A 15,314-nucleotide genomic window follows, 5' to 3' on the forward strand; every position below is an offset into this window, starting at 1 on the left:
TTCAAATCTGACCTCAGACACTTGACACTTACTGGCTGTGTGACCCTGGGTAAGTCACTTAACCCTCATTGCCCTGCTCCTCCTACCCCCCCAAAAAACCAACCAAAAACAAAACCAAAGAAAGAACTGATAAATAGAAGTATGCATAGTTTGGTTTTACACACACACACACACACACACACACACACACACACACACACACACACACACACATCAAATGGTGCCCTTCTCTAGTAGAGGGTGCAGAGGGAGGGAGGAAGACAGCTTGGAACTTAAAATGTAACAAAACAAACACAAAGGTAATGTTTTCCCCTTTGACCCAGCTATACAACTGCTAGACCTACACCACAAGCAGATCAAAGAAAGAGGACCTATGATTGCAGTTCCTCTGGGCTAGGTGACTCAGGTTCAATAAAGAGAGCTAAGTAATATCTTACTACCTCAATACTTATTCTTTAAGCCACTTTTATTCTGTCCTTTTCAGATCAAGGGTCATTCTCCTTGAAGGAAAGAGAAGCAAACTGAAAGTAAAACATTTGTTTTCTTTCTGTTGTCAGTTGTCATTGTCTTATCCACACTGAGTAGTGGTCCTATCTCTTCTATGATCTTCTTTTCCCAAATATAATTTGGACACAGCCATTGAAGGAATTTGTTTTACTTGACTATATATATTTGTTACAGGGAAGTTCTTTTTATTTCTTTTTTCTTCTAATGGGGCATAGGATTGGAGGGAGAGAAAATGGATTGATGTTAATAAAAATTAATTTCTTCGGACAGAAATCTTTTGAGTGCCACAGTGTAATGATTGGAATGATGCCACCTACTGGAGACTTGCTGTGGGAAAGCTCCACCATGAGGAAAATGCCTCAGAGACATTGTGGCTTTTCCTTGGTGTCAGGAAATGACGTTTGCTCAAGTCTGTCTTCAGTGCCTGTTCATTCAAAATTTTCACAAGTGACTAAAATTAAGTCAGAGATGGTCTACTTATTAAATTTGCAGGGGGCTTAAAACTTAAAGATAAAACTAATTCTTTGGTTCACAGATGATGACTAGAATGATGAACTAAATTTAATAAAATGAAATTCAATGGGGATAAATATAAAACAGTATAGTTGGGGTCACAATATCAGCTGAATAAATACAGAATGGGGGAAACAAGGCTAAGTAACAATTTATGTGAAATAGATCTGAGAGTTTAGAAGCAGATTTAGCAGATTTTGTTAGGAACTTTCTAAAAATTTTTCAACCACAGCAACTATGAAAGGTCAGCTGTCCAAGTCACAGAAGGGTTGCTGTTTGCATTAGAGGAGGGAGTATCTACATCAAAAAACCAAAGTTATCAAAATATTCAATTTAAAATCAATAATATTCCTTTATCGAAGTAAAATGTTCAGACAGTTATCATTTTAATCTTGCCTTCATAAAAATCCTGTAAGTCTGTTGTATTTGACTTAGCATTTTAATAAAAGCATGGTTTCTTGACAAATCATGTATTTTTCTTTTATTCTAGTGTGGCCAGACTCCATTGATGGTAGCTGCTGAAAATGGCAATCTTGAGATAGTAAAAGAGTTACTTAAGAATGGAGCTAATTGCAATCTGGAAGATTTGGTATGCATGAAAAGTAATTCATTCATATTCTCTCTGTAATTTCTTTGCTTTTTAAAAAAACCTTGATATTTAAATAAGTTTATTTCCACCCATATAAATTAAATGTCTACTGTCAGTTATGATGTTTAGAATCTAATGTGTGTCCTTACTTGCATCCCCCCCCCCCACCAGTTTTTTGGGGAAACTAGTTAAGAAACTAGCTAAGATAAATTCAGTAAGAGTTTAGGCTTTTAAGTTTTTATTAAAAAGTAAAGACAACACATGGGGTCCCTCTCTTTTTCTCTGTCACCAAGCTGAAGTCCCGGAAGAGAAAAGGGCCATAGCTAGGGAGCCAACCTCCCTTCCTACTTCCTGTCTCCCTCCCTGAAAGGGATTGGTTGAGGGTGGTTTCCTGTTGATGTCCATAGCCTCTTGAGAACAATACTCCACTCAGGGCCGGCCAGGTGTGGTCTTGATTTAATCAACCTTAAGTAGGTTCTCAGTCAGTCTCACCCAATTCAATCAACTCCAAATCAATCTTCAGGTGGGGGCCCCTGGGTGTCTGCCAAATCCCATTATTTTATTACACAGTCATAGTTTTTTGTTCAGATCTTATCTTTGAATTTATACATATGACAAGGAATTATAGTAGGAAGTATAGCTCCTTTGTTTTAAAATGTCTGACAGCCTTTTTGTCCATTGCCTAAAATAAATCATTTTCGGTCTATGGTGAATCATTTTCTTAAGCATCATTATATAGTCTTTAATTTTTTGTTGTAGTAAATAGTTAGTATGCTATTAGGAATTTAGTGAAATGGCAAAACAAGCAGTTGTAAAATCATTTCTAAATTATTAATTGGCAGAATAATTTTAGAAGACAGTAGACAGATAAATCTTTATATTGAGAGAAGTTACATTTTCAGTAGTAATCAAACCATTCCAATGTTCATTCCATTTTGTATGTAGTTCAAATATTTTTCTCAATTTAAATATTTTTCCCAATTTTGAATGAAGTTTGTTATTTTTGAAATGGTAAAATATATGTGTGTTTTTAAGGATAACTGGACAGCCCTCATATCAGCAGCCAAAGAAGGTCATATAGCTGTTGTTAAGGAACTACTTAAATACAATGTTACTTTGGAACATAAAGATATGGTATGTATATTTCCTATGTTACTAATTACATAATGTAATTTTAAAGGTATAGAACCTTTTATTTTTAAATAATTGAAATTAGAATAAAGCATTTTTAAACTATATAGTTATCTATAAGATATAGTAAAATTTTTTCCATTAAATCTATGTAAAGTATAGACCTTTAAAAATTTTTTAAGTCAGTGTCAGTTTATTTCAGAGCTTCATATTCTGGTATCTCTTTAAACATAACTTATTGTCCTTGGGAATTTTTTTTAATAGGACTGCTTTGCTACATTTTAATTTGGAAAAATTACTTTGGTTTTCTACAAGTATTATATGGGAGGTAGAAAGTACAGCATTTCCACACTGCTCCCTTTTTTTTTTTTTTTTAAGTGAGGCAATTGGGGTTAAGTGACTTGCCCAGGGTCACACAGCTAGTAAGTGTTAAGTGTCTGAGGCCAGATTTGAACTCAGGTACTCCTGACACCAGGGCCGGTGCTCTATCCACTGTGCCACCTAGCTGCCCCACACTGCTCCCTTTTAAAGAAGTTGTTATTGTTGAAGATGTTAGCTTTCAAGAGATTATTTTGGCATTTTAAATAATTTAGTTCAGTTTAGGCATGCCACACAGTTTTCAATTTTACAGCATGATTCTTTATTCTTATTAAGTGGTCTTGACATTTTTAGAGAAATGTAGAAATGAACAAAGGAAATTCTTATTTGTTTGACAGAAAATGTTTGATTGTTACTTTAATTGTTATCAAGTTTAACTTTTTATTTTGTCCAATTATCTTCCTTTGTGAATTAAACTATCCCCTGCCAATTGACTATAAAGTTGGTCTGATTGAAAATTCCTATAAATGTACATCTCTAATTTGGTTCAAAGAAAATCCTATAAAAACTTAAAGTTGCTGGTTAATATTTATATTGCTGCTTCTCAGTCAGTCAATAAACATATGAAAGACTTACTATGTTCCATGGTTTGCACTAGGAGCTGGAAATGGAAAGGCAGAAGTTAAACAGTTTCTGTTTTCAGGGAGCTTACATTCTGTCAGGGAGACAGCATGTACAAAATGAAAAGAATAGGTGATTCCTCTAGGTATTGTAGCAGAGTTTCTTTCTGCTTATTGGAGAGGTTATGTATGGCCCTTTCCAAACTGAAACAAACATGAAATCTAGAAAGGTCTGAAAAATAGTAAGAGGAAATGCAGCAGAAAACTAAATAGGGATAGTCAAAAGGGAAAGAATAGGGAAATGGATAAGCTAGTAAGTAAGGCTAGTTGGTTATTTTTGTGAGGGACAAGGTTTGGGTTAAAATGAGGGATAATAGTAGGGAAAGGAGTTAGGGAAACACTTTAAATTGGTGGGGCTAAATTAAGAGTTATTAGCACAATTTAAAATCAATTTTTGTTTCCTATTTCCTTAGAAAATATGTTATTTAAGACTATCCCTAAGTCAGTGGCCTTAAATGAAGACAAAACAAATTTAGAAAATTATATAATAAACTTTCCATTGTCTAGAGATTTTATATGTCAACTTTGTGACCTAATTCCAAAATTTTATAAAAGGCATGGAGATTTATCTAAACATGTCTTCAGATATATTTGATGTCAAGTAGTATTCTGTAGTATTAAGGAATCCCGAAAACATCAAGAAGGAAACACAGCTACCTGCTACAAATTAAAACCAGTGATGGAGTCCTTTATTCCAAATATATAAAATATGTCTTATACTATCTTTGATAATAAGGCAAGTTTCATGCTTTTTCTTGCCAGCAGTGTCAGACAGCTTCAGAAAGTCAGCAACTAGGAAACAGGCTAATATAGAAACGTATACATAATAAGCTAAAAAGGAAGTTAGCAGTCTAGGACCAAAACATGCTAGGAGTAGTGATTTCATAGTTGAACTGAAATAATTGAAAATGAAGCATTGAAAAAGTAAACTAATAGCTGTATTTTCCATTTCTTTTTGTTTTTGTTTTTTGTGGGGCAGTGCGGGTTAAGTGACTTTCCCAGGGTCACACAGCTAGTAAGTGTCAAATGTCTGAGGCCGGATTTGAATTCAGGTACTCCTGAATCCAGGGCCGGTGTTTTATCCACTGTGCCACCTAGCTGCCCCCTCCATTTCTTTTTTGAATAATATTTTATATTCCTCCCAATTAAATGTAAAAACAATTTTTAACGTTCTTTTGCTTTAAAGTTCTGAGTTCCAAATTCTAATCCTTCCTCCCTTCTGCCCTCCCCACCCCCCACTCAGATGGTAAGCACTCTGATTGATATAGGCTATACATGTGCAATCATGTAAAATATTTCCATATTAGTCATTTTGTGTGAAGAGACTCAAACAAGAAAAAAGAAAATATGAAAGTGAAAAAAGTATGCTTCAGTCTATATTCAGACACCATCAGTTCCTGTTCTGGAGGCAGTTGACATTTTTCATTATGAGTATTTTGGGATTATCTTGGATCATTGTGTTGCCGAGAATAACTAATTCATTCACACTTCTTTATTACTGTTACTGTGTACAATGTTCTCCTGGTTCTTCTCACTTCACTTTTTATCAGTTCATGTAAGTTTTTCCAAACTTTTTTTTTTCTGAAATTATCCTGCTTCTCATTTCTTTTTTAACAAAAATTAATTTAATTTTTTTAATCATAAAAGTATTTTATTATTTTCTAGTTACATGTAAAAGTAGTTTTCAACATTTGTTTTCATAAGATTTGTGTGTGCATGTATGTGTGTGTGTGTGTGTGTGTGTGTGTGAGAGAGAGATATGATTTTTAGTTCAAAATTTTTCTCCCTCCCTCCCCTCCCCTCTTCCCAAGACAGAAGGCAATCCAATATAGGTTATATATGTACAATCACATCAAACATATTTCTGCATGTCATATTGCGAAAGAAGAATTGGAATTCAAGGGAAAACCCCCCAAAGAAAGGAAAAAAAACAATCAAAAAGTAGAAACAGTATGGTTCAATCTGCATTCAGAATCCACAGTTCTTTTTTTCTGGATGTGGAGAACATTTTCCAACATGAGTTCTTTGGAATTGTCTTGGATCACTGCACTTCTGAGAAGAACCACTGTTTGTCATTTCTTATAGTGCAATAATATTCCATCACCATCATATACCACAGCTTGTTCAGCCATTCCATAATCGATGGGCATTCCTTTGATTTCCTATTCTTAGCCACTAAAAAAGAGCTACTATGAGTATATTTTTGTACAAATGGACGTTTTTCTCTTTTTTTGGATTTCTTTGGGATATAAACCTAGCAGTGGTATTGCTGGTTCAAAGGGTGTGCACAGTTTCATAACCCTTTGGGCATAATTCCAAATTGCTTTTCAGAATGGTTGGATCAATTCACAACTCCACCAACAGTGGATTAGTGTTGCAGTTTTTAAAGCATTCTAGTTAATGCCATTAAAGTGCCAGGAAAAAAAACCAAACAGATTGAGATTTGAGTAAATGTAACATTTCCAAGATTGAGAGAGAGACCTTAAGACTGGATTTAATATTCTTGGACAATTTACCATATTGACACCATCATAGATGGTACATACCCTTTGAAAAAAAAAGATTCTGCCTTTCAGTCAGCCAGAGCCAGCAAAATTGAGAAATATTAGTTTGCCAGCCTCTGACCTAGGTAGTCTTTAGAGTATGCTTCAGTGTGCTGATAGGGCCTTAGGAGTATGAGATCCATATTATGTTCTCTAGATTAAAAATTAGTATGAGGTATGCTAGCCTGAGGAAGAAGTTGATGGTACGCAACTCTTACCAGATGGAACAGTGACATATGCATAGAGCATGTAACCAGAATTAGGGAGTATGCAGAATGAACTCTTGAGATAAATATAGTGAGAAGTGACTGTGTTTCCCTATTAATTTATATGCAGTAGTCTAGGAATTTTCCTTATAATCTGTCTAATAATTAATGTTCCTCTCTTTGGATTTTATATTGCATTCTTTTTATTATTTATTATTTGATCATTTAACCCTATAAAATATAATATATAATTGAAATGCCTGTAAGCTTGTTCACTTAACCATTATTATTTATTAGCCATAATAATTCACTTTTTGTTATTTTATAGATGAGGAAACTAAAACTCTAGGAATTGAAATTATTTGATCAGTATCATACAGTTAAGAAGTATTAAATTATGATTTGTACCCAGGTCTCTTGAGATCAAGTCTAGTGCTTTTTAAATTATAGTCTGTTCTCTCTACAGTCTTAAATGTCAGTTAATTACTGGTTAACAGGAGTCTTTATATCTGTGACACCTAGCACCTAACAGATCCTTAATAAATAAATGTATGAATTTAATCTTCTGGAGAGCAGGATATCTTTTTAACTACATGGGGTTTAAAGAGATTGTTCCAAAGTCATAAGACATAGCATTGTATATTAAAACTTTCCCATGTAAAGAAGAGCTTCTAAAATTATTGTGTCCTAGTAGCTGATATGTTCTGATATCCTGTAATCTTCAGAAGGTCTTTGGATCCAGGGTGAGTCATTTAATGTAATATAACATAGCTTCTCAGAAAAGGATCTGCAGCACTAGCAGTCATTCATCTGGACAGATGGTGCGTGCTTGTTGAGAGGGGCAACTATCAATACAACAAGGCTTCTTTTTCTGTTGCAAGTTAAATACTACAGAGGAGTACTTATGGCAACACTGTAAGGAACTAAAATAAGGAAAGGTAATGGGATATAATGGGGAGTGTGCTAGATTTTGAGTTAAGGTACTTGATTCAAATCATATATAGGTATACTCCTTATGATATTGCTGGACTTCATTTTCCTCATCTATAAAAAGAAATGATTAAATTAGATTATCCAACCCTTCTGTCTCAAAATTCTGTTGTCTGTAAAACCCCAGTATGCTTATAATCTTATTACAAGACCTGATTCCTGTTTCCTGTACTAGTTTTGGTTTTGTGACAACCTCAGGAAAATAATTTCAATTTTATTTATAATAATTAATATAAATTCAATTGTAATTTAATCTGCTCTTTACTCTTGATTTTATTAGGACCAGAGGTAGCTGATGTATGTCAGTACTTTTATGTCACAGGATAAGTGGTCTGTGATCAATCTCTACTGGAAAAAAATTGAGGTTTTTATAACTTTCTTTGTTTTCTTTAGGGAGGATGGACAGCTCTTATGTGGGCGTGTTATAAAGGCCGTACAGAAGTAGTAGACTTGCTCCTTTCAAAAGGTGCCAATCCAAATGTTACTGGACTGGTAAGCTTTCATTACAAAGCATTTGTAAAAGTCAACAATTCTTTTTTTCTGGAGTACTAGAAATTGATTAGAATTTATCTTTTCTATTACATAAAACTAAATGTTGATGAAATAGTTGCTCCATTTAATTGAATTTCATCACAGCTGCAGGATAGATAGAATGGGAAAGATTATTATGAACAGACATTGAGAACATTACTGAAAGTTTATTTTTTCCAAATATTTGTTCTTGATTATTTTTAGCAGTGACTATAAGATTATTTGTAAGAAATCACAAAAGTAAAATCCTAATATTTTAAATAGTAAGTGATATCACCAGGCATGGTAGGTAGCATACACTTTCTTTCTTTCTTTTTTTTTTTTTTTTAGTGAAGCAGTTGGGGTTAAGTGACTTGCCCAGGGTCACACAGCTAGTAAGTGTTAAGTGTCTGAGGCCGGATTTGAACTCAGGTACTCCTGAATCCAGGGCCGGTGTTCTATCCACTGCACCATCTAGCTGCCCCCTGTAGCATACACTTACAATCCCTGGTACTAAGAATGCTAAATCTAACTGATTACTTCAATTTAGGAGTTCTGAGCTGCAGTTGGGCTAAAGCCTATTGGGTGTCCACACTAATTCTGGCACCAGTATGATGAGGTCCTAGGAACCAGACTGCCTTAGGTGGGACAAACCAGCCCATGTTAGAAACAAAGCAGCAAGAGCTTCTGTGCTGATGGATTGGTCCTATGAATAGCCTGGGTGAGAAAGGGAGACCCAGTCTCAAAAAAAAAAAAGTAATTTTTGGAGTTTAATTTTTAATTCCCACTAACTATGAGAAGTAAATTCCATCTGTCTTAAGCACTTAGAAATACTCACAAATTCTAGATACCATGGCAGATTTTAGTGGAATTTAGTATTTCTATACTATGAATATTAAGTAAATTATTTTAAAGACTGATAAATAAAGCTTTTATATTCTTATAACATACCTATGGAGGTAGTTACTCAAATGAAATATATTTGGTATGTAAGATTCTTCAAGGCTGATTGTATCCTTTAATGCTTTTACTAACAATTCAGACTGTTCCTCAGTATACAGAGGTATGTTTGTGGGGAATATGCAATATATAGATTTAACTTTTGCTTTTTTTGACCTTTATTTTGAGTATTTTTGATAAGTTCTTACTAATTACATAAATATTGGCTAAATATAAATGTAAGACCATTAATATAAGAAATATACAACTATAAAAGATGAGTTCTTATGCCTAAGATTTTCTTTCTGTTTTCAATATTTCAGCAATACAATGTGTATCCAATCATTTGGGCTGCTGGGCGAGGCCATGCAGATATTGTGTATCTGTTACTGAAAAATGGAGCTAAAGTCAATTGCACTGATAAGGTAGGTTTATTTAAAAGCTACTTATAAGTTTAGAGCTGTTATGCCACTCTTGCTATATCCAAGCACTAGGGGGATGCTTTGTGCAGGAACTGGCTTTGCTGGAGAACTTCATTATGAATGCTAATTAGCTTCTGGTTGACAGCTCTGAAGGAGAAATCATTTATTATTATTTCTTGAATAAAGACTTTGTTATTTAAATATTTAACAAAAAATGACTTAATTGAGTAAGGCCCTAGAGGAATCAGGAGAGGATGAGGATAAAGAACATAGTAAAGTAGGGGTTAGCTTAAATAAGAAGGTCACTCATATTCTGAGACACAAGGCAGAGGAAAAGAATTGAATTAAAAGATGGAAATATTGAGGTTTTGGTAAATGGAATAGGTGGGACAATGAAGGAACTTGTACTATGTGGGGACCAATTTTTAATTGGGGAGTGCTAGCTAAGCGGCTCGCCACAATATTGGGGCAAGGAAGGAAACCGGCAGCTGCCCTCAAAACAGAAGATTTATTTTAACAAGAACGAACTTAAAAAAAAACACAAACAGGATCAGTAGGATCAAGGGAAAGGAAATAAAATGGGGAAAGGGAAATTATAATACCTGAAAAATCCAGGAATCAGCTGATAATACGCAGCAGAACGCCTGTGGCTTTCAAGCTTCCACCTAGAATGCCCAGTTCTCCTCCCCCAAACCTAGAAACACCCCACACAGCGCCAGCCAATGGGATGGCTGCTCTGACAGTCACATGACTGCCCTCACTAGGCTTCCAATCATTATCATTTTGCCAGGCCCATGTAGGTGAGTGGTGATGATGTGAGGTGCCAGAGCCCTGGCAATGGCTACAACCAGTGGGTAGAGCACCATGTGGTTTGCGGAGCCCCAGGCCAGTGCTCACAGAGGCATAAAAACCTCAAATAACAATTAATTCTTTACAACTACAAAGCCCTAATCCTCCCAGTAGAGCAGAAGGCTGGTTTATCTGCTAAGTGAGGAAGGCAAAGGTGGGGTTGAAGGCTCGAGGAATGTGAAAAAAGTTTGGAATTAGAGTGGAGAAAAAGATGTAGAGTCCATAAAGAATGAACAAAAGATTTACCAAATAATAATAAGGGCCTAATTGAAGCATGAATTTGTATGATTAAAGTTGTGAATGAAGTTCTAGGATTGACGGTGAAAGAGTGTAAATCATTTCAAAGTATGATTTTTTTTCCCGAGGCAATGAGGGTTAAGTGACTTGCTCAGGTTCACACAGCTAGTAAGTGTCAAATGTATGAGGCTGAATTTGAATTCAGGTCCTCCTAAATCCAGGGCTGGTGCTTTATCCACTGCGCCACCTAGCTGCCCCCTAAAAGTATGAAGGTAATCATATTTATTGTGGATTTTTTATTGACATATACTTAATATATACATGTTAATAGCACTTTAAATTTGTCTTTCAGTATGGAACTACCCCCTTAGTCTGGGCTGCACGGAAGGGCCATTTGGAATGTGTTAAGCACTTATTGCATATGGGAGCAGATGTTGATCAAGAAGGAGCTGTAAGTTGTGTGTGTGTGTATGTGTGTGTGTGTGAAAACTCTATGAACCATAGGACTTCATATTTTTATTTATCTAAGGAGAAAGATGATTACATTTTGGGCAGTGAAAAAAAATATCTCTGTATATTTATGAAGCTATTTTCCACATTTAGATAGAGTTAATATGGAAAAAAATTCTTTTAAAATAGTTACATAACAGACTACTTACATGTTATGTTTTAAATTTTTGCATTTAGGGATTTAATGTTAATATGAATATTTTTGTGGGCTAAAGTTAATTTTTGTATATGCTAAAACTTAAAATTTCCAAGTCAAGCAGAAAAAGAATCCAGATTATTTCCAAATCCATAGTTTTACAGGTTGTTTGTTCTACATTAAAAAATTTTCTTAAACATTTAAAAATTAATATTATTTTTTATACTTGGTAGCATATCACTTATATTGCCTCTTGAGTAAACATTAAAATCAGCATGGAATTAAAGGTGAAACTTTTCAGTTTTTTACATTGTTAAGCATATCAACATATGTCTTTTGGTCATCTATTAGTGACAAAAGTTATGCTACATAATACTTTTAGATATTGAAGAGGAACCTAAGATAATTTTCCCTTGAAGAGTTTTAACTGGGGCATATGCTTCATAAATAGTGCAAAATAGCATATAATGAAATACTAAAAATGTGTGTTATGGGTATAGGTATAGTGCTATAGGAATTTACAGAAAAGATTACCGCTATTTTTAATTGTTACAAGATCACAATAAGGATAATTCACTGCTTGATTCTTTGATCCAGTGTTAGCTTCTTGAGGGTTAGCTTTCTACCTACCCCAAATCAGGATAAAATTTTCTGAGACATATAATATGATTTTAGGCAGTGGCAGTAACTACCTGTTTGCATAAGCCTTTGTCTACTTAGTTCAGTAAGCATTTATCAGACACTTAGTGCTTACATGTTACTCTGTTGGTGTCTGACAGTACATAGTTGGATAGGGTAGACTTTGTTGGATGAATAAATGGATATTTTACATAACTATTGATAATATTCTATAGTTATTAACTGCTGAAGTAGAGGTCAGAAGACAGCATGATTTATTAAATTGAAGAACATAAACATGGAATTTGTTACTACACTCTCAATTCATAGTGTATATTTCTTAATTGGTTCTTGACACTTAAGATCTGGATAATTATATAAACAACTCATTTTTATGTATATTACAAGTTTATCAAGCGCTTTCTACAAAGTCCTGTGAGGTAGAATCCAAAGAATTATGGAATTTAGACCTCAGTTCAGATTTAATCTTAAGAGATTGAATGACTTTTCTTAAGGTCATATAAGTAGTCCAAAGCGATCATAAAATCCTCATATAAAAATTGTGTAACTTGAGGGAGAGAAATTTAAAATCCCTAGAGAAAAAAAATATTTTTAATCCCTAGAGAAAATGTTCATATCTCTTTTTTTTAGAGTCAAAACTTAGATAGAGTGAATTTCTTGTAGAAAGATAGATGCTTGGGAATGACAGTCACTCTTTTAGAGTACAAAATAGTGTATTGTCATGCCCTGAAAGAGAGCCCCGTTTCAGAAGAAGGAAAGTTGTTGATACCTATTGGCTAATGTGATTTTTAAATTAACATGAAAGATTAGCTGTATTACATTTTTTGATATTGGCTTGTAACTGTTAACAGACTGATATTACTGCAGTTTTTCTTAATATGTTTTGTAAAAAACATCATAGTAGTAATTTGAAATCAATAATTTAGTTTTGATTTTTATTTAGAACATTTCACATTCTTGATTTATGTATGTCAGATCTTGATTGAACAAAACAGGCAATTTTGATTGTTGTTTAAAACAATTGTATTATAAGAGAGGAAGTTGCTTTGTTATATGTTAACCCTTGAAACACATGGGTATGAAGAAACAATGAACCCAGTAATGAGTCTTTAAAGACTGAGCATTTTATTTCTTTATCATTAGTAGATAGATTGCAATACTTGCATCAATGAGATCACAAAGCCATTGAGATATCATTTTAATACTAAAGGACTTTTATCAAGTGTATCATATTTTTAAGAATGACAATACTAGAAATATTAGTGGTTTTCTTCAGTATGCACTAATAAACTTTTTTTTTAATTAAAGAATTCAATGACTGCCCTTATTGTGGCAGTAAAGGGAGGTTACACACAATCAGTAAAGGAAATTTTGAAAAGGAATCCAAATGTGAATTTAACAGATAAAGATGGAAATACAGCTTTGATGATTGCATCAAAAGAGGGACACATTGAAATTGTGCAGGATTTACTTGATGCTGGAACATATGTGAATATTCCTGATAGGGTAAGTAATTGGCCTTGAAAATATCCATCCAAAGAGGAATAAATACATTAATCAGTGAAATTGATTAGAAAATGTCTTATATACCTGTGTTAACATATTCCTGGGTTCTCTGACACTTAGTGTATGTGTATGTATATATATTTGCCATAAGTTTCTTTTAATTAATTTCAATTCACCAAGAATCTATTAAGTTTCTGTTATGTGCGAAGCACTGTATTAGGTTCTTTATGTCCTATAAGGACAAGAAAGAGCCAGTCCTTGTCTTTGAGGAGCTCACATCCTTCTGAGAGAAACAGCAGGTATGTAGAAAATGCAAAATTGTTGGCTTTTGTGACCAAATGTGATTTCTTCAGCATAGGGTGCTCCCAGGGAGAAAGCCTTTTTTTTTTTTTTTTTAAGAAGTACAGATGGGGGAAATTATGATCTTATACAGTGGCCTGGGTGCACTGAGAGTTTAAGTGAATTGCCCTAGGTCTAAGTGGTTTGTAAATGTCTAAGGTGGATCTTCCTGATTTTAAAGTGAGCAATCTAGTACCATAATACCTCTCTCTAAAGGCAGTGTTTATACATAGTCATTTAAAAATACATTTTATAATTAACTGCATTAAAAATACTCAGTTCATGCCAAAGTTTTGTGGTTTTGTTACTTTAAAGACTTCATGTAATATTAGTATTAATTATCCTTACTTTTCTTGTTTACTTTCCATTACCAGCAGTTTAATATTGATTACTCTCAATCTAATAGTTTAGTTTAACTGTCCTAAGTAGAAGTACTTAGTAGTACATTAAAAGTGTATTTAAAAGACTAACTAGGGGGCAGCTAGGTGGCCCAGTGGATAAAGTACTGGCCCTGGATTCAGGAGGACCTGAGTTCAAATCCGGCCTCAGACATTTGACACTTACTAGCTGTGTGACCCTGGGCAAGTCACTTAACCCTCATTGCCTTGCCCCCTCATCCCCCAAAAAAAGACTAGTAAGAGGTTAGAACAAAAGTAACATAAAATGTCTTATTTTTTCATAGGTATTATTTTCCACTTCTGGTTCTCTGATTAGAATTGTTCCCTTCAATTAAGCCATCAATTTTATCAATGCTGTGTGTTCTACACTTATAGATGTATATTTTCTTTCTCTTTCGGGGGGGGGGGGGGCAATTTTGAGTTTTTGTTTTTAAAGTGAGGTCTGTATGTCATCATGGAGTGTCCAGGTAAAAGTGGGATGCTTCTAATCCAAAGGCTTCTACCACAGCAAGTACTCCTTTCTACATTAGCTTTTTGTTACCTCTAAACACTGAACTAAGTGGGGGATACTAGGTCTCCTTGCCTATGTGGGAGAATGGTGGGCCTTCATTTTTGAACCCTCAGGATTTAGAGGCCTCTTCTACCCCTCTAAAAGTACCTACTGCTGCTCTGGAAATATTGCCTCTTCCTTGGTTCCCTTAACCATCCTGAGAAAACAACAATGCCTCAACCCTATTACCACTGAGTGCCACAGGACCAGATTTAGAGATGCTTTCACCCAAGATCTTACTCCTTATGTGGAAGGACTACTTTCCCCATCCTACTTTACCAAACTAACGTAAGTAACAATGTGTTACTTCTCTACTAACCATCTCATGCCCAGAATAAAGATCTAGAATCAGGGCCTCAGATACTAAACCAGTTAAAAACTAAATGCACATCATTGTTCTGGATATCTTCTGGGTGTTTGTCATCCCCCATGTCTTGAGCAGAAGCAAAGAAACTGCAGTCATTTTTGAACTCAGTTGGCCTGTAGGGTCCCAGTCTTTAGGTATTTACTGACCCAGACACTAGACCTGTTATCTTTTCCTTATTTAGTTCTTTTTTCCCCCCTGGTATTAGAGAGAAGATGCCATTTTCTGATCCTGATGCCAACTTCTTTCAACTAAGATCTTGACATGTTACCTCATTCTCCCCAGTCTCCCCTATTTCAGTGTTGCCAGCTTCTGTGATGAAAACCTCTTCTGATCACTCCTTGATTTTTCATCTCCATCCAGTCCAGATTTTTTCTTTCTTCAGTCTTTGTCCTCCTCCAGCCTTCTCTTCCATTTTGTGTACCCTCTGTAATCCTG

At 34.6% G+C, this 15,314-nt stretch overlaps 1 protein-coding gene across 9 annotated transcripts in view; it reads left to right on the forward strand.

Annotated features, from left to right (window-relative positions):
* The window catches only part of KIDINS220 (kinase D interacting substrate 220), a 140,170-nt gene that overhangs the window by 14,798 nt on the left and 110,058 nt on the right, over window positions 1–15,314 (forward strand). For all 9 annotated transcript variants that reach the window (XM_043982823.1, XM_043982824.1, XM_043982825.1 and 6 more), the window contains exons 3-8: window positions 1,511–1,609; window positions 2,645–2,743; window positions 7,871–7,969; window positions 9,250–9,351; window positions 10,787–10,885; window positions 13,028–13,225. In XM_043982823.1, the coding sequence (XP_043838758.1) occupies window positions 1,511–1,609; window positions 2,645–2,743; window positions 7,871–7,969; window positions 9,250–9,351; window positions 10,787–10,885; window positions 13,028–13,225 (696 nt within the window). The remainder of the gene's footprint in view (window positions 1–1,510; window positions 1,610–2,644; window positions 2,744–7,870; window positions 7,970–9,249; window positions 9,352–10,786; window positions 10,886–13,027; window positions 13,226–15,314) is intronic.

Source organism: Dromiciops gliroides, chromosome 2 (assembly GCF_019393635.1).
Source record: "Dromiciops gliroides isolate mDroGli1 chromosome 2, mDroGli1.pri, whole genome shotgun sequence".
In the NCBI taxonomy this organism is placed as follows: domain Eukaryota; kingdom Metazoa; phylum Chordata; class Mammalia; order Microbiotheria; family Microbiotheriidae; genus Dromiciops; species Dromiciops gliroides.